The sequence below is a fragment of the Strix uralensis genome, chromosome 8, assembly GCF_047716275.1.
Source record: "Strix uralensis isolate ZFMK-TIS-50842 chromosome 8, bStrUra1, whole genome shotgun sequence".
NCBI lineage: Eukaryota > Metazoa > Chordata > Aves > Strigiformes > Strigidae > Strix > Strix uralensis.
Window position 1 is genome coordinate 30,026,000 of NC_133979.1, and position 24,519 is coordinate 30,050,518.

Here is a 24,519-nt window from a genome sequence, read left to right on the forward strand (position 1 = left end):
CAAGGAAAAGCCGAACTCTTATCACCACAATCCTTTCCTGCCCTCTAGAACGGCCCTTTCCCTCCCTGGTAAAAGCAAACAAAGACGACAGAGACCCCAGTGCCCAGGCAGTAGTTTTCCTTGCTCCGATGGTCCATGAGGTCCTAATCTCTTCCCTGTCCCTTTTCCTCACCATGCCCCCAACCAGCAGCGGATGCTGGCGAGTTCTCCACAGGCAGCAGCCAGCCTGCAGCAATAATGAGAGCAAGTCAGGCAGTGCCATCCTATACAAGCCTCTGTCTGCTCTGTGTGTGTGCATCTGCGAGAGCGCGCGCTCTCGCTCTCCCTTCTCCCCCTTCCCTCTCTTTCATAACCCCCCTCCTTCCTCCAGCTCTTGTTCATTCCGCGAGATGCAGGGCTAGGGAGCCAGGAAAATTGGCACAGTGCTGCTTCTCCTCCAGAGATAACTGTGCCCGGGCTGGGTCATTCACCCTCCCCGATGCACCGGGAGTCTGCAGACACTGTTCCTCAGGGTCCCAACCAGCCATGTCCATCAAGCACCAAAAGCCACGTAGCCACCACCCTGCTGCCAGCTGCAAGACAGGTAAGAGCTAGGAGGGCCTTGGTGGGTGATGAAAGGCCCTGTGGTCCTTCACTTTGTTACGAGTCCCTGGGGGAGGGATTTTTGCTTGCTCCTGCCCCAGTTTTCTGGGGAAAAGGATGGCACCACAGGCAAAGCAGGAGGGGAAGGATGCTGCTCAGATGTCACCCCTGTTAATGGCATGGCAGAGCTTCTCCTGGTGCATTAATCTTCCTGTGGTTTCTTATGAATGGTCAAAGGGACACAGACATCGCTTCTAATTAGCAGGCGGGGCAAGAGAGCTGCGTATTTCTTACGTTAAGCCTGGCCCAGCCCTGGCTGGGCTGATACAGGAGAAGGACTGGTTCTGGGGTGATCTCCGTTTCAATAGGATTAGCGGTGGGCCTTTGATGCTGGGAGAAAACATCTGTCTGTGCTGGTGCCTGCAGCTCAGGGATCTTCACTATCTTTTCATTTTTTCCCTCCCTTTGCTATTGTTGTTATTTTAAAATGGTGGATTGTATTTCCTTTGAATATTTGGCTATCTGTGACACTGTGACTAACACCCGGGCTGAATGCTGGGGCTGAGCTAGTTAAAAATAAGACTAATTGGTGCAAAAGGAGAATGTGTTGGAGACGAGAGAACTGCATGCAGCAGAGACTGTAGCGAAAACTTGCAGATGGCAGGAGTGTGCACACTCTTTGAGGGAAGAACTGAGGGCTAACCCGAGGGGCTCGTTTTCCTGCAGCCCCAACTGCGGGGCTGCTGTAACTCATGGGGGTCCCTGCAGTGGCAAGGGCCGTCTTTTTGCCATTTGATGGGTGGGGGGAATAAGCTGGTAGTTTGGCACAGCTCAGAAATACAAGAGACCCATTGTTCTGGCATCTTCTCTCTGTGGCTGATTATCACTGCACCCGGTTCCAGAGGAATGCAGTTGCATCTGGGGAGCATACACGTTGCACAAAGGGCTGTGCTTTCGCTGTCCTGTTGTGCTGCCCTTCTCTGAGACTCGCTTGTTCCTGCAGCTCTGGGCTCCTCCGAAGCAGCGCTGTCTGCGCTGGCAGGACAAGCCTGGCCTCTTGCCCTGCAGTCCTTCCATGCAGCTCTGGAGACGTTGCCCAGTTCTTAGCGCTTGACTGGTGCAGGCATTGGCAGATCTCGGTGTGCATCTCTATCCAGACTGGCAGGACACAGGCGATGATTTCAGGCCAGTCTCCCGAGGAGAGATTGGTGCTGGATGCAGCAGACATTGTTATAAAAGAACCACCGTCTGCTGGAGAAAGAGGATGAGCCCATCTAACTCACTTCATTTATGTTTTAATTAAGGCTAGAGCAGCAGCCTCCAGAGATGAAAGAGAAATCCCAGCTCACCCATGCGGTTAACTCTGTTTGTATTCCATCGTACAAATATCCATTCAGCTGCTCACGTGTCTGAAGTTAAGCACATGCTCAGGTGTTTTGCTGCAGTGGGAATGACCTCTCAGTGCCACGTTGTGTATCTGTATAGTGGTTAATAACCCCAGTAAATCCTTGCTGTAGGTCCTGGATGCCCTGTATGCCCAAGTCTTTGAAATAGCAGTGATAAGAGCAAAGAAGCATAGACCTTGTTCGTCATAAATGGATTTGTGACTGCAACCCCGAGATCTTGGGGCTGATTTCTAACACTCAGTAAATGTTTGCAGTGTTCAGCACACAAAATGCAGGCTGCTTGCTAGCACCTCGAATGATCTCTCAGCAGAAAATTAACCCCATCTGTCGGCAGGCCTCACTCCCTGGCCCGTGTCGACCATCAGTTCTCAATCAAAACGTACAAGGGACGGAGCATCTGTGGTAGCGGATCTTTGCGGAGCTCTGTCTGTCGGGGTGGATCTGTCTCGACTTCCTAGCCATACACACCAACTGCGTTATAGACACTGCCATATTGAGAGCAGCAGCGATGCTGAAAGCTGGGAGGACTCCAAGGCTGCACAGAGCAGCTCTGTGTCAACTCCAATCCTTTCTGCCTCCCTGCTCCACGCTAACAGCATCCTCTCCAACGCACATGCAGAGGCACCGATGCGCTGCTTTACGTGTAACTGCTCCTGGGCATGGGAGCACGTTTCCTCAGAGAACAATTATGAAATTGTAGTAAAGTGCTTTAAAGGGGAAATTCTTCCCTTTGATTCCTGTCTCCTGTGCTGCCCCTCTCAGCCCGGAGCCTCCCACGCTGTGCTTAGCTGTTGGTTTTGCATCCTACCTGCCTAGAGGAATTGGGGAGGGAGTTGGGAGTGCACAGGCTGGGGCCAGGAGCCATCTCGAAGCAGAGGCATCTGTTCTGCTGCAGCGACTGCAACGCCCCAGAGCCACAAACGTGTCCGGGAGACACTTTTGTCATTGACACAGGGGAGAATTTAAATAGCTGCCGTGCTCTCGAGCTAAGCCAGAGACAGAACTGTGGATCACACTTTATGTAACTCATTTTTATTTTTAAACACAGTCTTTTATTTTCAAAGGGAGCTCAACTCAGCGGGTGTCTCCTATCTCCTGTCCTGCCTTGTTAGCACATGTGAGGTGGCAGCTTTTATCAACCCCTCATCCAGTACATCAGCTGCTTGGTTCCCTCACCTACTGAAAAACTGAAACTCAAGCTCTCCTTGTTTCACCTTACAGAATTTCCTGCTTGCCTGGCCTGATGTGGAAAATCATCTGAGGTTTAATGTGAATAGAAAAATTAACCCCTTAAGAGCATTCTGAGCTACACCTGTGGATGTTTCCTGATGTTACTGGAGCTCCTTTTTAGAAGAGGGAGCAGTTCTCATGGCTCTCTTCACAAGTAAGACAAGTCTATGATTTGTCTTGCAGTTTAGGAAGCTGGCTGTGTCAGTCGTAATTCCTTCCTGCCAAGACAGTCACCTTGTACTGGACCATGTGTGTTTTCCCCTGGACCCTAAAACAAGCAGGCAGGCAGCCTGGCACCGTGAGCAGAGCATTGCATGTCAAATGCCAGTTATTAACAATTTTCTTCCAGCTTTAATTGCAAACAGTGGTGGAGAACAGCAAGCTCTGGAGATAAATTAATTACTAATTTGAATTACCTTGGGGTTGGGACCATATAGGTACCAGTCTGGATTCTGGATAAATTTTGAATGACTATGTGTCAGAGGAGATCAAATGACGCTTTCATGTCATGAGAGATTTACTAGGATTGTCACTCCAGGTCAAGGGTGGCTGTTCCTTCCGGTCCTCCAGCAAAAAAACAAAGCCCTCTTCTGTCACAGCAGCAGTGGACTGTGGCTGCAGGCTTGCGGTTGAGCCAAAGGCAGGCTTTGCAGCATGCAGGTCAGCTGAATTCCCAAAGCAGTGACTACTGTGGGAGGCAGCCGGCCTCATGTAATTGGCATTTTGCAGTCACAGAACCTCCATCACTGAGCATCTTCTGGAGAGATCACAGAGGCAACAGGATCTCATGAAAACATACCAAAGAATGACTTTGCCTATGGGGATGTAGCTGCCAAACATCACAGCAGACTGAAGAAGCACTTTCTTGGCACTAAAGAAAAACCTCTTGGACTAGCAAGTCATGAAGCACACCCTTGAACAAGCTCCTTGCAGCGTGGTACTAGAAAAGAGAGATGCTGGCACAGACCCAGGAGAAGTCACAGAGTAAGAGTGAGTGCAACCCCAAAAAAGTTCAAAGCCCTTGTGGCATGAATCACTGTAAGTATGACAAAACCATGAAGTCAGAAATAAGAAGTGGAAGCGACAGCGGCAGGCTTGGCATGATGGCTCGTTAAGCACAAAATAATGGAATCCCAGAGTGGCAGCAGACCCCCAAGGAAACAGAGCAAGAGTCAGAAGATAGGGAGAAGCCTGCTTAAATATCAAGGTGAGGGAGTTTATTTAAAGCAAACCCACTGGAGATGTCAGCCAAGCAAATGAGCTAGTCAGTTTAAGCATCCTCTGGTCTTCCAGCTCCAGACTGAGAAGGGTGGTCAGCTGCCAGCCCCGGGAGGAGCATCCCTGTATCTGGAGAAGCAAAAGCCACACAACTACCAGCCAGAGCTGCCTTCCTGGTCTGGATGGATATGTGAGGGCAGCCATAGTGGAAGGAATGGATGTCTTCAGGCCACGCAATTTTATCTACCAGTTGGGTGACAGAAATTGGTAGAGGTGTTTGGTCCAGAATAAGTTTTTGGGTAAAACCCCTTGAATGATTACCAATGAACAAAATACGGAATAGGCAGGGAGGCAGTTAAAATAATAGGGAAAGTGAAAAGGACCCTGGAGATGGTGGAGAGATTAATGTCCCAGGAACAGGCTGTCAAAATCCCTTCCACCCTGTCCAGTGACAGCCAACACTCCCAATGCTGCATGTGTTCACTGCTTGTGTATTTGCTGTTAGCAGGTCATGAGGAAATTGCTTTAGAGTATTTCTTGGAGAGATTTAAAATTTTGGATGGGATTCAAGCCTAATATCAAAATGAGTTATTTTATTAAAAGCTTTTAGATAGAAGCTACAGAGTAGTCAGAAAGAGGAGGGCTATTTTAGAAGGAATTTGCTATAAACCTCTTCTACTGCACAGAAGCTTTCTAAAATATTACCCTGTAAAAATATAATTCCCTTTATCTGCAATTTAATTACATTTCCCATAGTGCCTGTGTCAACACAGTTCACTTATTTTTGTTCTCTATTAACTCACACCTGGCCCAGGAAACTAGAAGAAAAAAACCATTGATGTTCAGAGTAATTTGTGGGTTGTTCCAGGATCTCGCTGAGGTCACAAAAGGGGTGTACTGATGTACTGGAGAAATAGGAACTGGGGTCTCTGTCCAAACTGATGATGGTTATGAGATGGCAATGTATAAATTGGTGTAAAAGCAGAAGGAGGAGTGGGAGCACTCACGTGGTCCTCTGATCTATCCCATCCAGAGTTAGTGGATCAGAGTTTTTGTTCTGTTTGAGACTGCAGCAAAGTCCAAGTATCTGAATAATGGACCAGAATTATCTAGAGCTTTGTTGACTGTACGTTTTGTTGACCTCCTCCACCCCACAATGTCTGTGTGTGTAAAAGAGATCTGAGGGATGTCCTAGAAGTATTATGAAAATGTTGCTACTCGTGTCATCCTGCGGTTGTCCAGAGAGAACCTGGAAGTGTGGAAATGCTTTAAAACAAAAATGACATGTTAGAAGTTAAGCCCCTGGTGAGGTTGTATTCGGTTTGACCTGGGGGCAAGGGCTGGAGTTGGCTGTTATTTAGCTTGAACAAACCAGCCTGTCTTACCAGAGGCGTAAGATGAAACTCAACCTTTGACCTTGGCTGAGATGAAATTGTATCAGCCGTGGCATTTTTTCAGTGCTTGCCTTCTGGTAACTGGAGACATGATTAATCTGAGTTAGGATGACTTGGACTTTGTGATGGGAGGATGAGAACAAGGCAAATATTTCCTTGCCGCATTGAGCTATGAAGAAGGGAGATCCAAGATGATGGAGAGCTGGGATCACTGCTGCAGTGCTACTAAGCCCTGTGTTTTTGTAATAAGTTTTGCAGGATTCTGTCTTTCCCCATGGATGTTGCCTGGTGATAATGTACTATCTCGAGACATGTTTCCTGCCAGTAGCACCAGGATGTCAGGCCCAGCAGTGTTTTAGCAGAGGAGAGGCAGATGACTACAAGTTTCCAGGAAAAAGGCAATGACTTGTACAACTGCAGAGGACTTTTTTTTTTTTTTTTTAAAGTCAATCAACTTTGTCAGGGTCAAAAAAGCAATGGAGATCCCACAGTTTGAGCTCTCAGTGCGTCAGTGACCCACATCGGTGCCTGTGCAGCCTGCATGACACTCAGGTGGTGTTGCTGTGGCTGAGCTAAGCCCAGAACTGGGGGGCTGGGGGTTAGGTTGTTGTTAGAGTCACTGGGGTGCACTGGACCCCCATATACATCCTCTGGAGGATGGAGGTGTGGGTGAGGGAGAGAAAAGGCAATCGGAGCCTGTACTGCAAGGCGAGCACCGTGAGGGAGGTTGCAGGGACCCTGCTGCGGGGCAGGGAGCAAGCAGGACTGCACACATCAGGTGAGAGAAGGGGAGATGGATGCAAGGAGTCGGTCACATCACTGACTTGCCAGGTGGATTTTTTCTTCTTTCATCCCATGCCCTGCAATAAGGTAGTCCCTTGCCTGTTAAGGAATTTATTTGGCCCTGCTGGCACCTGGGCTCTTTAATTAAACTCTCCCATGCCCTTGTCTGTGTCAACTCCTGATGATCTGAGGGCAGCAACCTTCCCTAAACCTCAGAGGAGCCGATTAAAACGATGCAGGCGGATCCTTTATTCCAACATACCGAGGGTGACAACAGCGAGCGCTTTCGCAGGCATCCCCCCCTCCCCGCCCCCAGATGCTCCCTGCCAGCCTTTGGCATCCGCCGCCCATGCGGAGCGGTCCCCCATCTCCAACGGGGGAGAAGCTGGGGTTTTGTTGCCAGGTGGGTGAGGAGGGGATGCGGCGAAACGTGCTGGTCTGGTGGGCTCCTCGGCGGTGCCGCCGGTGAGCGGTGGGAGCCGGCTACGCAGCCAAGCCCCAGCCTGCCGGGTTGGGGCTGCTTGGAGGGGTTTTGCTGGATGCGAGAGAGCTGCTCTGAGCTGCGCCCGGAGAGAGGTGGGGAGGGGAGGGCTGTCAAAGTGTGACTTTCACCCCGTGCAGCGGGTTGTCTCTGAAGAAGACCGCTCTGCTCTCTCCCCAGAGCCTCTCTGACCACGCTGTCGGCACAGACCCACCGGCAGAGAGGACAGGTCAAAGGCAGTGAGTATTTTTTTTCTCTGTGTCTGTCTGTCTGCAGTGCCTCTGTGTTCAGTTTTTTTCTGGCTTTCTCTGCATGTGAATGGATGGTCTTAATCTTTTGAAGCCCCTGAGATTTCATGTTTGTTTTGTTTTGGTTTTTTTTTTTTAACCTTTGTGCTGCTAATTTTTTTTCTATTGGGATGGCTCCTTTATCTTTGCTCAGGTGATCTCCCGGGGTGGTTTGATAACCACAGTGTTATAATCACACCCCTCCCTTTCTGTCTCCCAAGGAGAACCCCCCAAAACACATCCACGATGAGACTGGTAATTCTCCTTGACCGGGGTCCTTTCATAGGAGGGGGAGGTAGGATGAATGATGGAGCGGGAGGCAAAAAACCTCACCATGGACCCCTATTGGGATGCCTTTACCAGGCGCCACAGATCATATTTCTAAAGTCATAATTGACTGGCTTTATTTGCAATCAGAGGGAAATATCCATGGGTATGTCAGCCTAGCAGTGGGACTGCCTTCACAGGAAATACAGGTCTTGGCGTCCATGAAGTCAGACAGACTTTGGGATGACAGGGAAGTTCGGTGCTGCTCAGCTGTGCAGGTTGTTGTTGCGGGGGCTGACGAGCAGGTGGGAGCGGGGGTGAGCAGAAGGCTGTTTCATAACAGTACCCCAAAAACAGGCTGCTAGAGGAGGCTACAAGGGAGAGGGCACCCAGCTCCACTTCAAGCTGTCACCTCGGAGCAGCAGTGGGAAAGAGGAGTAGGGGCTGCTGGACTCTAGAAAATCATGTGCTGTGGCCCCACATGTGGGTGAGGCTGTTAATGAGGAAATTTAAAGGGGCTTAAGGAATTACAAGGATTGATTTCAGTTAAAGCGTATCGAAGCAGCCGGTCAGGGTAGGGATTAAGGAAATGCACTCACTGGCATGTAGCGCAATCCCGGTTCCATTAATTTAGTTGGGAAGAGGCTTTGTGCGTTTTAATGTAATCAGGTTTTAAAAGGGATGTTGCACTGGGCAGCCCAAGCTCTGGGATCTCCCCAGGCCCCAGCAGAGCAGGGTCCTGGCTCCTTTGCACACAGTCTCTGCTCTCATCAGTTCCTTTGTCTCCTCCTCAGTTGTTCCCTCTTGGCAGGAGGACATGGAGGTTACCTGGAGCATGGCCCTGTCCTGGCAAATAAGAAACCTTTGCCCTTTGCTCACTATACAGTCCTGCTCTCTGTCCCATCAGTCTCGGGGCTGGTGGATCTCGCCTTCACTCTCTGATGTGAGATTTGTTCAACCAGCTGCCTGTGTGCCAAGGCTCACAGGGACCCTGCCATCCCCTCCCTCTTTCCCTCCCCTTTGCAGACTGTGCATCTCCTTGTTGGCTCCTACAGGTTCCCACTGCCCCAAAGAGGAGATGCTTTCTTTGAGTTATTTTTTGTGTGAGTGCTTGAGCCTGTGATGGTGAAAGGACCAGCATCTGCAGACGCATGAAGTCCTCCTGTTATTTTATTTGCAGTGCCAGCTTTTCCATGATGCCTGGCCAGTAACATCAGCCATGACCTGGAGGGACAGGGACAAGAGGTAGTTTGGTCTTCTTAGCGAGGTCAGCCCGGAGCTCTGCCTGTTGAGGAGAGACCTTCAGAGGTGTTGAATGATGAGTGCGCTAATGTCAACTCCTGCCGCTCTGTGGTGAGCTGTGACGCCAAACTCAAATCACTATAGACCTGAAGCTGGACTTAACCTGCGGTCCTGGTCTTAGAAGGAAATGCTGTCTCTCCTCTGTGATCATCCCTCAACTCTGAACGTCTTCCGCTGAAAAACTGACCTTCTGCGCTAGGAGGCAAGGATCAAATGGGTTGAGAACAACTGGCCCTCCTTTTTTTTTGCAGAGGATTCTTTGATATATTTTTAAGTGCCAGGACATGAAACAGTAAATCCCTCCTTCCCGCACTCCTGCCTCCTGCAAACAGCCCCGACTGCTGTCCAAGCCAGCCAGTTAAAGGGTTAACTATAACTGGATGCCTGAATGGCTGCCTTACTGATCCCATGGAGGTAACTGAAAAGACATGATGCATCCCACACCCCTGCCCATCCTGTCACTGTCTACCTCGTCCAGTGAGCCTTTCAGCTCGCTGCAGTGTCCCCTCTTCCCTCCTGCCCTTCCCTTGCCTCTCCACCTCCTGCAGACCCGGTGGCTTTCCCTCTCTTTCTCCTGTGTCCTGTCATGGAAGTCCTCACCTAGAGACTGGTGTTCCATGAGAGACAAGCTCCTTGCTCGTGGCACAACATCTCTGTCCCCCATACGCTCTGATTCCCTGCTGCAGTCCCTTGATCTCAGGCATCAGAGAGAAATCTGAGCAGCATTGCGGTAATGCATGTCACACCTCTTGCTGAGAAATTCGTGAGCTTGCTAGAACAAACAGTGCAGGGAAGATAAAGGTTGGGGGTAGGAGGTATCAGGAAAGGTACCAGAAAGATCCTACAGCGGACTCGGTGCCCGTTCAAGCACAGCAGGTCCAGCATGCTCAGCCAGGAACATGACACTTTGCATGCGGTATTTCTGCGCTGATGTTTGAGGTTTATGTGGCACAGCATCCTGAGACCACCGGCCATGGGTCCATAGTTGGAGGCTGTGCAACAATTCCCGTGACTGAAGATCTCCAGGTTTTTGTGCTTGTTAAACGTTGCGAGCTGCCTGTACTGCACCAGGGAGACACTCATTGCATTTAATTAACATTTAATTTGCTTTAAGATTACATTAAAATGTGCAATAATAGAAACTCTCTGAAGGGCGGGAGGAGAAGGGGGAAACAGGCGTGCTACAGATTGGCTCCGTTGCTGGTGCTGAAGTGTTCTGCAAGAATTACATATGGAAGGGAAAAACACTGTACTTCCCTCTCCAGTCACAGAAAGTATTTGACATCTGTTTGGCAGCAGGGCTCAGAAGGGCTTTCTCCAGCTGAGAAGTGGAGACTAGGTCACTAAATCCTCCTCCCATGGTCCGGATGAGAGAACGGCCTTGTTCAATGTCTGGGGAAACTAGTAGAAGAGACACCCTTGGGCTGGAGAGGCAAATCACAGGCTCTGCCCTGCTAGAGACCGTGTAAAACCACTAACCAGCCCCTATATATTTTTGAGAGGAGACAATGCCAGTCCCATATAATGCATGTGTGTGTTGCGTTTCCCTCTCCCTCTGTGTCCCTCCTGGTCCTGGGGTTATGTAATGAAGGATGCTGCGGATGTGCCGGCTGTCCCGGGAAGGGGCTGGCAAGGATGCAAGGAACTGGCGGAGGAGCGAAGGCTCTGGGGCTGGTTTGAAATTTAGAGGAAAAAAGCAATAAAGCCATTTTCTGCCTGGGTAAGCCTGTCAGGAAAGAGGCAGTTTTAGCCTGCTTATGTAACCCTGAGTCTAAAGAAGCTGCTTGGGATCCTGGCTGGGGTCTCATGGCTCTGCTGCACAGGCTCAACTTGCAGGTGCCTTACTCCCTCTCTTCTTTCTCCACCCTCCTCCTGCCCTTAAGCCCCGGTATTTGTGCTGTTTCTGGTGCTGCTGGACCATGGTGTCTTATTTCTGGCATTGCTGCCCTTTGCTCTTCTCCCGCACCTGACCAGAGCAGGTCTTTCCAAGAAACCATCCCAAAGCACAGCCTTTAAAAGCCTTCTGCCAGTCAGAGCAGCTGAATGACCGGTGTGGGTGAGCCTTTGGCTGCTCTGGTGCTGTGTCCGTCCTTAGTGTCTGCTTGGCATCTTACTGGAGATGTTTCAGGGTCCCTCCCACAGATGAAGGAACCAAGGACACAGGTCTGATGAGGCACAGAGACACTGAGGTGGTTTTGGTTTTTTGTTTGTTTTGGGGTTTTTTTTGCCACTCTGGCTAGACTTATAATCGTCATCTTCTTTGGTTTTCCCCTGCTCACACCCCTGCTCCCCCACATCGACCACAGGAACAGAGGGATGAGGACTCGCCTGGGCTGCCTGTCTCACAAATCAGACTCATATAATGATTTCACAGCTATTCTTCCGGACAAGCCCAACCGGGCTTTGAAGTGAGTATAGCTGCAGCATCCCACCCCAACCCCATTTCTGTCCTTCCCCTCCCTGCCCACCACCCCCTCTAGTACTGTCTTCCTTTTATTGTGCTTTGTATAAGCTTTGACTAGTTCTTCTAGCTACAAGGAAGGAGGAAAACAAGACAGCTCTGATACAGCAGGAACAGCCTCAGAAAATACCTGGATCATTGATACGAGTTCTCCTGTGAGACAGGACATGCGCATGGTCCCCACTGCTGTACACATCCAGATACATCTGCACATATCTGAGGATGTAATTTACCCCTCTGTCATAACAAATCAAAGTCTGAGCAGCTGACTCGGTATAAGAGGTGACCAGCAATTTCAGGTCACAGCCCTCTTTAGCTAAGCCTTGCTATTAAACACTATCAAATATCCTGTGTTAGTTTGCACAATGCTTAAGGTAGATGATTCAGACAATCCAAAGTCCTGATTTGAGCTGAGTGAGACGGGATTCTTCTGGTCACAAGTCACTGCTTATGTCTGAACTAAGACTCTAACCTTCCCCTGAAAGTCAGGAAAGAGAAATAAACACTTCTGCAGGGGTGGGTTTCATTTCACTTGACTTTTGGCTTTTACAATGTAAATGTCTACATCTGAACTTGTTCCCTGGGCCTCTGCTTAGAGTCAATGAGGAAAAATTGGTCCCTTTTTGGGTGCGATTCATCTGGCCTATTTTACCTGCCTACCTGGGGATATGAGATGAAGAGAGTCAAGTCCCTGCAAGTCCCTTGCTATCTCCTCACTGATTCTAAAGGGAACCCAGGGTCACTTGGTCACCTGGAGATCTCTACACTGTAGACCTCCAAAGTTAGGTGAGAAGAATTCCAGCCTTTCTCGGTGTCTTTGTCAAACAGCCCCAGAGGGGATCAGTGGCCATAGGTTGTCTGTAACTTGCCTCTTCCTTTCTTTACAGAAGATTGTCAACAGAAGAAGCAACAAGATGGGCAGACTCTTTTGATGTCCTTTTGTCCCATAAATGTGAGTAGACATCAAATTCTACGTTTTTTTTCTTTTTCCCCTGTACCCTTAATACTGGTTGTAGCTAGGGCAAACAAAGTGTGCATTGCATAGCACAGGAACGGTCCCTCGGGTGGCCACTTCTACCCACTAGCAATGGTCACCAGCATTTATAGACAGGGCTTGTCATCTGTTAAAAGGTGAGGGAGGGAGTTTCTGTGGGTTCCCTTCCTGGCTTTGCTCCTGACTGGGTGATCACAGCTGATACAGTCATGTCCTGGTTTCAGCTGGGATAGAGTTATTTTGGCTGTCGACCGGGTTCAAACCACCACAAGTCAGCCTCAGCCCAAGGTCTAGCCTTCTCCAGCTCCTGGGGGTGCACTGGAGGCAGGACCCTGAGGCTGTAGCCATGCATATCGTCCTCTGGCACACACCCCCGGGTCCAGTCTTTCCACACAAGCAAATGGCAGGTTCTCAGCTTGCTAAAGCCCCCTGAGATCTGCTACACCGGCTTGTTTCCCTCTCCCTCCAGCTGCTCTTCTGAGCTGCTGTGCAGCTATGCTGTGTCAAAGCACAGCCTTTGCTGGGAGTGCCTTGACACAACAGCCTACGTGGTTCAGTAACCTTGAACAACTTGCTCTGTAGCAGAGAAATCATGCGTGGTAGCCCTTAGCAGGATCTCATTTACAGTTACTAATGCAAACCTGAAAATTTCACATCTGGAAACCTTATAACGTATAATCAGTGCACTTTGCTCCATTAAATAGATCAATCGTATCAGTTCTCAGAAAACATTATTGTGCCTCACCAACATTTTCATGCTGAGAAATTAAAAACAAGACAGTGAAGTGCACAGTGTAGGCTCATTAATGTGTTTCTATTGGAGAATAAAACAAGAGCGAGTCAAGGCTGGGGAAAAGTCAATGTGGGTGGTGAACTATTTTATTGCAATAAGGAACTGTCTGGCTTTCTTAGAGATTTGGGTTTTTCCACACTTACATTTTAAAATGTAACTGTAGAATTATATTATTATTTTAAATAAAGTGTAATTTTGCTGGATTTCTATTGAGATGACAACAGTTTTGGCAGGGAATTAAGTGACAACTTTAAACAGGCTGGCTGTCCAAGGCAGAAAAAGCAATATATAATTTTAGCAGCAGTATCTTGTTGAGATCATTGCTCTTGCAGCCAATAGAAAAAAAATATATTGGTGTAGCTGGGTATAGCTAAGAGGGAACATTTCTTTTGTGGAAATTCAACACAAAAAGGGAAAAATGCACCAAAGAGACTATAGCGTGCCTGGGGGATGAGGAGAGGGAAGGACAGGATATTCACATCAGTGTTACAATTCCATACTCCAGCCCCTGTTTCTTTTTCACCAGTGTAAAAGTTAAAATTTTCCCTATTGGATGCAGACTGCAGCAAAAGTGCTTTGGTTACAAAGTGAATTTACGCATCTACATGCTGACATTATACAGACTGTTCCCTCTTCAGTTGACTGCTGCGAATGCTAAAACAAACCTTAGTTCAATTATTTCGTCCAACAGCCTCCAGAAGAGTGTCTGGTTTTATTAATAAATTAGCCCCATAGAGTGATAAATGAATTATCAGGATTTTTCCTGTCTCTAGAATGGGAAGTAATTCTGATAACTCTCTGGCACCTAATGAAAAATATTCAGTTCCTAATAGCAACAGAAGGTGATCTTTAAAATTTAAATTAATCTTTTTTTATCAGCAGTCATGGTGACATTGCCTGGTGATCAGTGACAAAAAACCATGTTGTTTAATAAACTACTTTCTAAAGGAATATATTACAACTGCTCTTCAACTGAAGTTTCTGGAATTGCTAGGTAGTCAAGGGTTATAATGATGCAAATACAAAAAAGCTCTGTTGAAACAGAAGTGTTATTTTAGTTACATTGGTTTAAAGGAGAGAAGGGTGTATATCCATGAAAGGAATTATATTGTAAAATCATTGTGGTTTTAGTTATATATACTTGTATCCAAAACACGGAAGAATTGCCAAAGATCTGCTATGAAAGCAGAACAAAAGAGTTGCATTTTTGCTGTTAGAGATATGCTGATGTTAGACAGGTGAGAGAGTCTTGAGCCGTATCTGGCCAAAATTTGAGTAAAAAAAGCAGTGCCTGGCCTGCCTGCATCCGTCTGTAGTGAAGCTGCCAGCTAATATTCTACTTCTAGTGACAAGAGAAGGGCAGAACTGTTTCAGTCCAGTTTCTCTGTGACTGCCCAGGTGAACAATATTAGCCAGGGAAAATTTGAATTCATGCCTGGGGGCATGGGCTAAGCACTAGCTGGGCTCAGGGAGAATGTCCCCTGGGGCTCATGGCATCAGCAGGTAGACCACTTCTGCTTGACACATCTGTCATAAACTCTTTCTTCGCTACATGGACAGTTCATCTATTTTGGAAGGGAGATTGTGATGCCGATTTCAGGGGGTTGAGTGGCACTTTCTGGGGCAGTCAGATGTTATGGTGGTTTTGGGTCCTTTCCAGACAACTTGTTCTTTGGGGGTAAAAAAAAAAAAAAAAAAGTGCTCCGGTAGGACTCAGGAGCTGGATGTAGCAGCTGAAAATGGGACAGTCTTTGTGGGTAATATTGCACAGCATTGGACAGATGCAAAAAAGGGCTCCAAGGAGCAAAAAAGTGGATCAGAGCTCCCTAAAAGGGTCTCTGAAGTGCCAAGATGAGCAGGCTGCCCCTGTGCACGGAGGAGGCTCACAGGGCTGCAGTACTCTTTATGGGAAAGGCAAACAACTTGCACTCTTCCACTTCCTATTTTCATGAGTCTGCAAAAGGTTTCTAAATGGAAGTGACCTGAAGAGGTATCATGCATTATACAGGCTCTATGGAGAGTGTCATTATGCTAATTTTTGTCAAATATCCCTTGAAGTGTGCTGGCCCTGTGGAGCCCCCTCGCTCCCCCTTCCCTCTCTCCTGATTGTTTTAATGAATGGCCTCTGTAGGTAATGTTTGATCCTGACGTGCTGCTGTCTGGCAGCATCTTGAGCGGAGGATTGAAAACCCCTGGGTTTTGAAGCAGTTGCCTGTCTCCAGACATTCTCAGGCTGGGCAATGCCCCTCTGTATGGAGTGGTCTGATTTGGATTAATTCCCCGGTTGTTGAAAGAATAATTTGTGTTGACATTAACCAGAGATTGTGAATAGGAAAGGCAGAAAAGCGCTCTCAGTCACACCCCCACCTTCCTTTTTCACTGGCATTGGGATTTCAGCAGCCCTCAGCCTAGCCCTTCTAGAGTAACCAGTGCTGAATGGTAGGATGCAGCTCAGCTCTGTTTCATTGGCAGCCCCAGGTGAATATGTCAATGCAATGATATCCTTCTTGTTTCTGCTAATGGGTGAAGCAAATCAACTTGAAACCATAGGGTCAGCCAGTCGATCCCTGTTTTACAGCAGGAGCCTTGTCCGAGCTTGCTGCAAGAGGCGCAAGCACAGTGTAGCAGTGTTCCCTTGGGTCAGGGCTTCTGAGCGCGGCAAGCAACAGGAGAGAGGAGTTTGATCCTACTTTCAGCAGGGAATTGAGAGAGTAAGCGATAGATCATATTGTAGCATTCTTCCTTGGGTGCTCAGGGAGCAAAAGCAGTGGTTTTAACATGCTAGATTTTGGCGTCTTTTCCCATTTTGTGCCAGTGTGGATTAACAATGGCTCTCGTGGAAGTGGAGCTCTGTGTGGTCTGCAGAGTGTGTGTGCATGCATGTGAGTAACTGAGGAGTAATCCCCACTCTGTACCCATGCCCAGGAGGTACAGGCTGGTCAGCCAGATGGAGATTTCTTTTGACAGGCTGCTGGAGGGAAATACAAGCAATGGCATGTCTCATTCTGCATCCCTCACGGGGCTGGACACATGGCTTGTCATTTGTCCAGAATCCAGCAGGACAGTCTGTCCTCAGCCCTTAGTCACTTTTCAACGAAGCATCCAATGCAGAAAACCTTTGCACTGAATTTCCGTTTTTATCTCAAGGGTGGTTCCCCCCCCCCCCATTTTTTGTGATCTCTGTGTTCTTCTGCCCAAACTTTATTGTTGTCCTCCTCTTTCTGTTTTCTACACATTGCTCTTCTTCCTACACAGCACAGGAATATCCCAACCTACTCCTAGTTCTTTCTAAGCCAGAACAGCATTAGCATTAGCATTGTGCTGTTGACAGGCAGCTAACATTCAACGAAGCAATGCTAAGCAGCAGTGAGAACATGTACGTATGCTATACAGAGCACTGTGGCCTTGTCTCTTCAGCCCTGGACCCAACATGCTCCACAGAGCTAATCCATTCATCTACCAGCCATAAGGACTCTACCTTTATTCCCTACCTGAAGTGCTGATTGTCCCGATGGCGTGAAATGCATGCATTAAATAAATGGTTGTTGATTGCTTTCTTACTCTGACAGTGGCTAATGCTTGGTTATTAAGCTGTCTGCCTGAATGATTTAAGCCACTAATCTCAGCTCTTCCTCGTGTTGCTGAAGCTTGCCTTAGTTAAGACCTGTGTTGTGTTTTGTGCCAGCCAGTTCAGCCCCTTCCTCGACAGCCCTCCTTGCTGGAGAGGATCTAATCTCCATGGCCTGATGAACAACATTTGAATGGGATGTCAGGAGCCTCTGGGTCCTAACCCTCACATAGTCACTGATCTGCCTGGCAGTCCTCATCTATAAAACACAAATCTTGTCATTGTTTAATTCACAGGTGACCCGCAGGGCTGTAGCTGTACAGCGCACTGCAAGCTTTTGGGACGGGGTAATGTACAAATACTTGCACAATCCTTCCTGACAATCCTCTTGTGAGTTCCCTTGGTCTATTTGAATGGAGAGCAGGGCATTTTGAATCTTAAATTTACACTGCAAAAGTAAAAAACAAACATCTTCTACTCCTGTTTCAGACTCTTGACACTCAGTAGAAGAGCTCCATTTCTTTGCCTTCATCCTACCTGCTCTGTCAGTACTGATTTACTCCTTTGACTTCAAGCAGGGCTCACTGCTCTTGAGTCAAATTCCTGAATAAGTGTCCAATAGTTGTCTTAAAGGGCTGTGCATCTATTATACCAGTACGTCTCTGTCTTCTTGAATGGCCGTGCCTTTAGGCTACACATAAGTATCTTGTACTGCTGCATCTGAAGACTTATAATCCCGCTTTTAATTTCTGTGCTTTTTTGTAAAGCATCCCTTTGGAATCGCACTTCTCAGTGCTCCCACCGTCTTCCAGGAGGCTGACTCAGTAGGTGATGCTTCTCCTGCTCATATCACACTGCAACCCAGTGCTGATTGCCCGAGCAAAAAAGCTGTCCAGTTGGGTGGGATGAGCTTTGAAATGCTGACCTTCATAGGCGATGCTTCCCTGATAGCTGTCATGTGCAGGAGGAGATTAAAGTCAACATCCAGGTCAAATTCCAGCTCAGGTGGTGGCAGTCCCCATACTTAATTGCCCTCCTGCCCTTTCAATCAGGTTTGTCATTGTTCCATGATAAACTTGTGGGCCGTGATTTACTACTGCGCAGTCATCTGGGCTCCCATCTCTAAACTCCGACTGCCAGGCACAGCTGTAAAAGCTGGCAGGTAGTCAAAGGCTAAAGATGAAATCTGTGGAAAGCCAGGCAGCCTCAAGTCAAGGATGACCTCTCCTGTGTCCAAGACCTTCTCTGCAAGGTTCTCCCAGGTCCAGACTCATCATTTCCAGCTCCTCAAAGGCTGTGAGGAGGGCATGACAGGAATATATAAAGAAGTGGAGAACAGCCAGACACTATTATTTTTCTATTCGCTGTCTAAACTTACTTCAAGATAAAAAGGAGCTGATTGACATGAGGGCAGGAGGCAGGGCATGTGGAAACCTCCTGGTCCCAGGAGGGACCCGCTGTGGCTGCTCTCTGGGGCAGGACTGAAGCAAAAGCCTTTCTCACCTCATCAATTATCAAGTCTCCTTCTTTTAGCGGATATTATATTTTGCAGATATTTGCCACTCAAATCTGCTATTTCTGCAAGTGATCATCTGTCAGTGCTGAGGCTCTGGGGCTGTTGTAGAGGAAAGGTGGCAGAGGCGTGAGGGGGAAAGACCTCTGCAGGGACACACTGCAGAGACTGTATAGTCATAGCAGTGTGCTTGGGTGCTGGAATATTTAATGTCAAATGTCCTAGGAGGTGATTATATATAAAATGACATACATCTCGAAGAACAGCTGGTCTCTCCCTTTTGTACTTTCTTTTTGTGAAACCTGTCAGCCTGCTGTTATGTCCTCTCCTTTTCCTCCTGCAAAGACTCCCTGCTCTATTCTCAAGTCCTCCACTTGGTCCCACACAGGCCCTGTGAATTTTATAGGCATTAAGGGGGACACAGGTTTTGAAAATTTTGTTCTGTCTCCTAGATTTCAGGAAGGGGAGCAGCCCTAAAACATCTCTCTTATTCACCTTATTTACCTACCTATGGAGAGCCCCAAAGCAGCCATGGGCAGTGTGATCCTGACAGGTACCCTGCTCCGGGGGATGCCTGTGGCACTCTATGCTCTGCAGGCTTCTCTGGGGCTAAGGTCACATTACTGCCCCAGGCTTGAACCCACAATCTGCGCTGTTAATTGCTCTGCAGTGCTCATGGACAAGAGCCTTGGTTTTGTCCACAGTAGCAGTCCAAAACGCCAGTCTTCTAAAAGTGCATTAATTAAGAAGGGGCACAATGAGCTGGTATGATACAGCTATTTCTCACCCTCCTGGGGCTGACAGAAGAAGTAAGCATAGCTGAGACGGGGCGTACCGGTTTCAGTGGCCGATTGCTGTGCTCTTTGCAACACAGACCGCGGATGGAGCAGTTAGCAGTGCAGAGCCCATTAATGAAGGAGCTTTGAGAAACAGAGTGGAGAAGTTTAGCCTGTAGTTTGCTCCTGTCTGGACTAATATGTTTTCTGCCTTTCCCTTTGAGGATCTGGTCAGTCAGACATCTCCGCTGACTTACGTGCAGCCAGAAATAGGATTGTTAGTTGCTGTTCAACACCTAGGGCCATTTCTTAGGGCTTGAGGGTCAGGACCTAGAACTGAAAAATATCTTCATGTCCTAAGTTATTACCAGAAACAAGAGAAGCAGGAATAAGATTAGGACACACAAGGGAGAAAAAGGGCAGTGTTACATTGCTGCTTCTCCTTGCATACTCGGTGCAGGCAAGAAAACAAGGACAAAGCTGTAGGGGAGTTTGTGATGGATCCTGTGACATGGCCAAACCCTGTCCCTGGTGAGCCTGGGCTTGCTGTGGACATGTGAAAATGACCCGCACCAAGCATGAGGCATCACCCCTCAGGCTCCATCCCAGCTCCCACGCCCCCTGCCATGGGAGGAAGGAGGGAAGGCAGCACTGCCAAGATCTCCCACAGCAGAAGTGGGGCAGGTGGAGCCCCCAACCCACAGCACTGCAGGAATTCAGGTCCTACAAACCCTCACTGGTCTTTGTCCCTGCCAGGCACACATGCACTTGTTCCTCTCATCCTTTCGGGGAGTCTGACCTTGCCGAGTGCATTCCCGATTCCATCAATATTTTTAGACACTTGCTTGGAAGTAGCCAGTGCTGACTCAGGAGGTTTCCAGTCATGAACTAGAAATACTCAGACCCTATAGCAAAAGACCAGAAAAAGTTAGAAACATGTTACTGGAAAAAAAAAAATAGAAGCCAAATTTATCCCAAGGCTAAAGGAAGGAGAAAGGGCATGTGTGAAACCTTCAGCTACTTCAACTCTGCTGGCGCCATTCAGGGAAAGGAAATAAAAAACAATAGCTGTGTCCATAAATACACCCAGGCAGGGCTTTAAGAGGACACAGATTGCCTAATAAATCTTTCCGTATTTCTAATCTGCCCCAGCTGACTCAGATTACATTACTGAAATGTCACAATTGCTAAGCATTAGCAAGTGATAAGAACACTTTTACCACTGACTAGACAAGTAGTAATTATGCTGTGTCCTTTCCCTCTCCCCTTTATTGTAGCTGTAACAGTTAGAGTCTCCAAGATCCTTTCTCTGTTTAAATAAGAACTAAAAATATGTCACAAGGCAATAAAGCAAAGTGACAGAAAACATAGGAGACAAGTCCACAGACGCTATGTTTTATTAAAGGTTTTTCTTAATGACAGATGGGACATTACAAAGTGTTGCATTAACACACACAAGATGCTGTGACAAAGAGACTGTGTCATCTTGAAGGTTGATGTTTTCAAGTGGAACTTTTCAAAGGTTAGGTGCCCCAATCTTGAAGAAGGCCTTTTGCCACGTTAGCTGGCAAAACACTTTTTCAGAGCAACAGCAAATGATGTTTGGCTTCGTGGCAGCTCACAAGAGTCCAGCTGATGCAATGGTGTAAGTTATGGACATATCCTGGGGACGTGGACCTTGTGAGGAAAATCAAATGGTCTTTGGTAGACAGGGGTGGATGGAGGGATGTCTATTAAAAGAGACTGCTCCCTGCCCTCTTTCTCCTCCCGTTGTAACTCCCCGCATCTCTCTTGCAGATGGGCTGGCTGCTTTCCGTGCTTTCCTGAAGACGGAGTTCAGCGAGGAAAACCTGGAGTTCTGGCTCGCCTGCGAGGACTTCAAGAAGACCCGCTCAGCAGCCAAGCTGGCCTCCAAAGCTCAGCGGATCTTTGAGGAGTTCATCGATGTGCAGGCTCCTCGAGAGGTGGGTATGCCAGCACCCCAGGCAGGCAGAGCATCCCTGTGGCACAGAGGGAAGGTCTGTCTCCCCCAGCGGGGACCTGCGGGGTGCCGGGGCATTGGGGAGCCCTCCCTCCCCTCCCAGAGGTGATGGTGAGGAGTGGGGGATGGCTGCCTCTGCTCATGGTGACTCATCCCCTGCTGAGGGCAACTACTTTGATGGTACTAAGTTAGTCACAGCCAGTGAGTTCACTGATAACTGCAACCTACATTTCCTAACCTCTACGAGCTTCCTAGGAATATTTCACCTTGTTCCTCTCATTTACTATCAATCCCTGAGCAGGCTATTTGGCTCATTTCTCACAGGACATTTTGCATAGAACCATCCTACAAGTGACTAACTTGTTGACTCTCTAGGGAGGAGTGTTTATTTGCTGACTAACTCCCAACTCAATTAGACCTCATAATATATGCGAGCAATAACTCAGAGCTGAACAAAAAGTGCAGTCACAACCTGAAGCCTGGAATTGTTAAGTTCTCTTTCAAGTACTGACAGGCTGATGTGACTGTCAGATCCTGTGTCGTGATGTTGGGTTGTGTTATTGTATTTATAATGCAACCAGGAGGGTGCTTACTGCACCCTCTCTTTGACAGCAGTCCTCCTGCTAGATTGCACGTGTGCTTGTCACAATACAGGTGCCTGTGAGGGGATCCCCCTAAAGAGGCTCTCCTTACTCCATCTTTGAACTAGGAAGGCTGCTGAGAAGCACCCAGATTTAAACCAAGGAGTGTGGGTGTCTCGGGGCATGCTTCAACCCTCATCAGCCTCAGTGAGCATCTTCCTGCTGTTAGTCATGAAGCTGGGTAAGATCTTCAGGGCTACAGGGCTGAATCTGGATTCGAAATGTGAGCACAGGTTGGATGGGGTCTTTCCTAAAATTTAGTCCTGTTACCATAATTTTGCCATGCTAGAAATGACCCTTAAGTGACTTAGAGAGCTAAACTATATTGCGGTCATCTGAGTTAAGGCAGACAGCTTTGCTTTCTAGGCTCATTTAAGTTTGGACACTGGGTTAATAACAACAAATAACATTTTTTCAGCCAGGTTTTAAACAATAACCCTAACAAACGCTGTCTGCTTTGCTAGGGAAAGAAAACAGGAGAACTCACATGGTTGGTTTTGCAAAAAAAGGCAGTCATAACATGAGGATGATTTGTTTTTTCAAGTCCCTGCTCGAGATATTGTAACATGAAGCTGTTATGGGAAAAAATCAAACAATTTATTTTATAACAACAGAATTTAAAAACATTTAATAAGAATGTACTAATAGTTTAAACCCAGCTAAAAGTTCATTCACCCTTATATTAGACATGTAGTGAATAATCTTGGTTGACAGAAGAGAGGTTAGGCTGAGTCAGCATTTTTACATGTGCTACATAAACTTGTGCTTAAGAGCCAGAATAAAAGTAATTTGATTTTAAAAGTGCTCAGATCACTACAAATCTAGTTCAACTTTTCCAAATTTGGGGCAGGATTTGTAATGTTGGATGGTTAAACCCCGCAGAGTTTGGGGGGCTCTTTAGGCATGGACGATTGTAGGACCTTGGTTCTGCGGCAGCTTTTACAGCCATGGCTGAGGTGAAATGTGCCATCTGAAGCAGGCAAACTGGTCACTCAGTACCAAACTCTCTTCTGCTACTTTTCCCAGGTGAACATAGACTTCCAGACACGGGAGCTGACAAGAAGAAATATGCAAGAGCCCTCCCTCTCTTGCTTTGACCAAGCTCAGGGGAAGGTGCACAGCCTGATGGAGAAAGACTCTTACCCCAGGTTCCTGAGATCCAAAATTTACACAGACCTGCTGTCTCAAACCCAGAGGAGGCTCAGCTAGAGCAGCGATGGGGCCCTCAGAAACCATGTGCTTCCCACAGCAGCCAAAACCCATGTCTAAATGTGAAGCTTTCTTGGTGTTAAAAGCAGTGGGAATGAGAAAAGAGGGAGAAAGGGAAGAGGAGGCTTCCAGAGCGTGATCCAGACGTGGTATTAGGACTCTCTGAGTTTCTGTGCTTTTTTTGGTTAGCAGTAGCATCTTGCAGTTGTTGCCTCTCTCTAGCACAAACCCATAATTGTCTCTAGTCATGGGGTCATCTGTTGGGAAGGCAGGTTTCCTTTAAAATTACTACACTGGTTTGTGTGTAAATAACACCACTGCATCTTTCCATCCTTCCAGACATCTCCCTGGCTCTCACCTCTCCCCTGTGTTTGGAAGGGCCCTAAGGGCAGTTCTGAAACTTGTGAAGCTAAATCCAGTCCAAAGCATTGTCTCCCACACTGGCTGCTGGGATCTGGATACAGAGACTGTCAGGAGGGAGAGAGGGGAGGGAGAGAGAAGGCAAAGGCACATGATTCATGCCGCTTCCCGGAGTGGAAACCATCAGCGAACTCAGCTCACCTTTCCATTTTGGTTGCACACCTTATGACACCAGCTGCTACCCTGTCACAGCCCTTTATCTTCCAGGGATGGAGACTAAGTGTTCTTTTCCATATGACTGTCAAGGAGGTGAGTTTTTCTCATGAGGAAGGTAATCCCAAAAGCTCTCACTTTGGGAGACTGTCAGCCAAGTCTTCTAGTGCGACTGATTGTTTTTCATTAATGTTACTTATTTGTACTGTAGTTCAGTCTCAGGACTCCAGTCGTCATTCAGGCTTCATTGTGCTAGGCACCGTACCAAAACCTAACACAAAGAGGCTCCTGGCCACCAGAGATGTTAACAGGCTTGGTGGCTTCTTGGGAATGACCTGCCAGCTGTTGGGAAAGAGTCAAAGAAGGAATGTCCCGTCTGCCCCATGCTGAGATGTAAGAAGAGCACAAGACCTGTCTGCTATGCCAGATAGCATTTTTCATGTAGTACCTGACCAGCACGTGGCAGGCAGAAGTAACATGAAAAAACACAATTATATTTTTGTTATTTACTGATTATTGACTGTTGTTGTTACCTACCGATTGTCCACTGTGGGTTCAATGCCATGTAAAGAACTACTAAAGACACAGACCCAGCTGCATGGTGCTTGCTTAAAAACAGGACACAGGGAAGCATGCAGTGAGCAGGATGAGCGTCCGGGTGTGAAGTGCTGAGTGAAGTATACTTTGGCCCTATTCCCATAGCCTGGATAGCCAGCTGCAGGAGAAGGCTCTGTGTGGATGTCAGTTGTGTAGCACCTCCTCTGTGCTGTGCAATAATACTTACCATCTGAAGGCTCCATTTCTACAGCATTGCTGTCCCAGCTTATCGGCTGTCAGATTCTTGCAATATTTTCTAGCGGAGAAGCAGACAGCCTGTCTGTGGATTTGAGCCTACAGACCAGAGGTTTATTTTCTTAGTTTTATGAAGGCCTGGAAAGTGACCCCATGGATCTTTTCCTTCTTTCAGTCACCCACAGGATAGAGGCTGTAAACCTCTGCTCTAGTTGAGAGCGGTGGGTAGGTTTGATACATCAGAAAGCTGGTGATAAAGGTTTGGTGG

The 24,519-nt window shown here is 47.7% G+C and overlaps 1 protein-coding gene across 3 annotated transcripts; it reads left to right on the top strand.

Annotated features, from left to right (window-relative positions):
• The first annotated feature begins 458 nt into the window (after positions 1-458).
• RGS8 (regulator of G protein signaling 8) lies at positions 459-23,475 on the top strand. Of its 3 annotated transcripts, none has more exons than XM_074876932.1 (6): positions 459-583; positions 7,275-7,333; positions 11,257-11,358; positions 12,299-12,363; positions 20,853-21,019; positions 22,704-23,475. In XM_074876932.1, the coding sequence occupies exons 1-6, from the start codon at positions 479-481 to the stop codon at positions 22,884-22,886; spliced, it is 681 nt and encodes a 226-aa protein (XP_074733033.1). In that variant the 5' UTR covers positions 459-478; the 3' UTR covers positions 22,887-23,475. The 3 variants fall into 3 exon arrangements, with proteins under 3 accessions (XP_074733033.1, XP_074733032.1, XP_074733034.1); XM_074876931.1 differs by lacking the exon at positions 459-583 and adding an exon at positions 6,389-6,661; XM_074876933.1 differs by lacking the exons at positions 459-583; positions 7,275-7,333 and adding an exon at positions 9,188-9,364.
• The last annotated feature ends 1,044 nt before the right edge of the window (positions 23,476-24,519 follow it).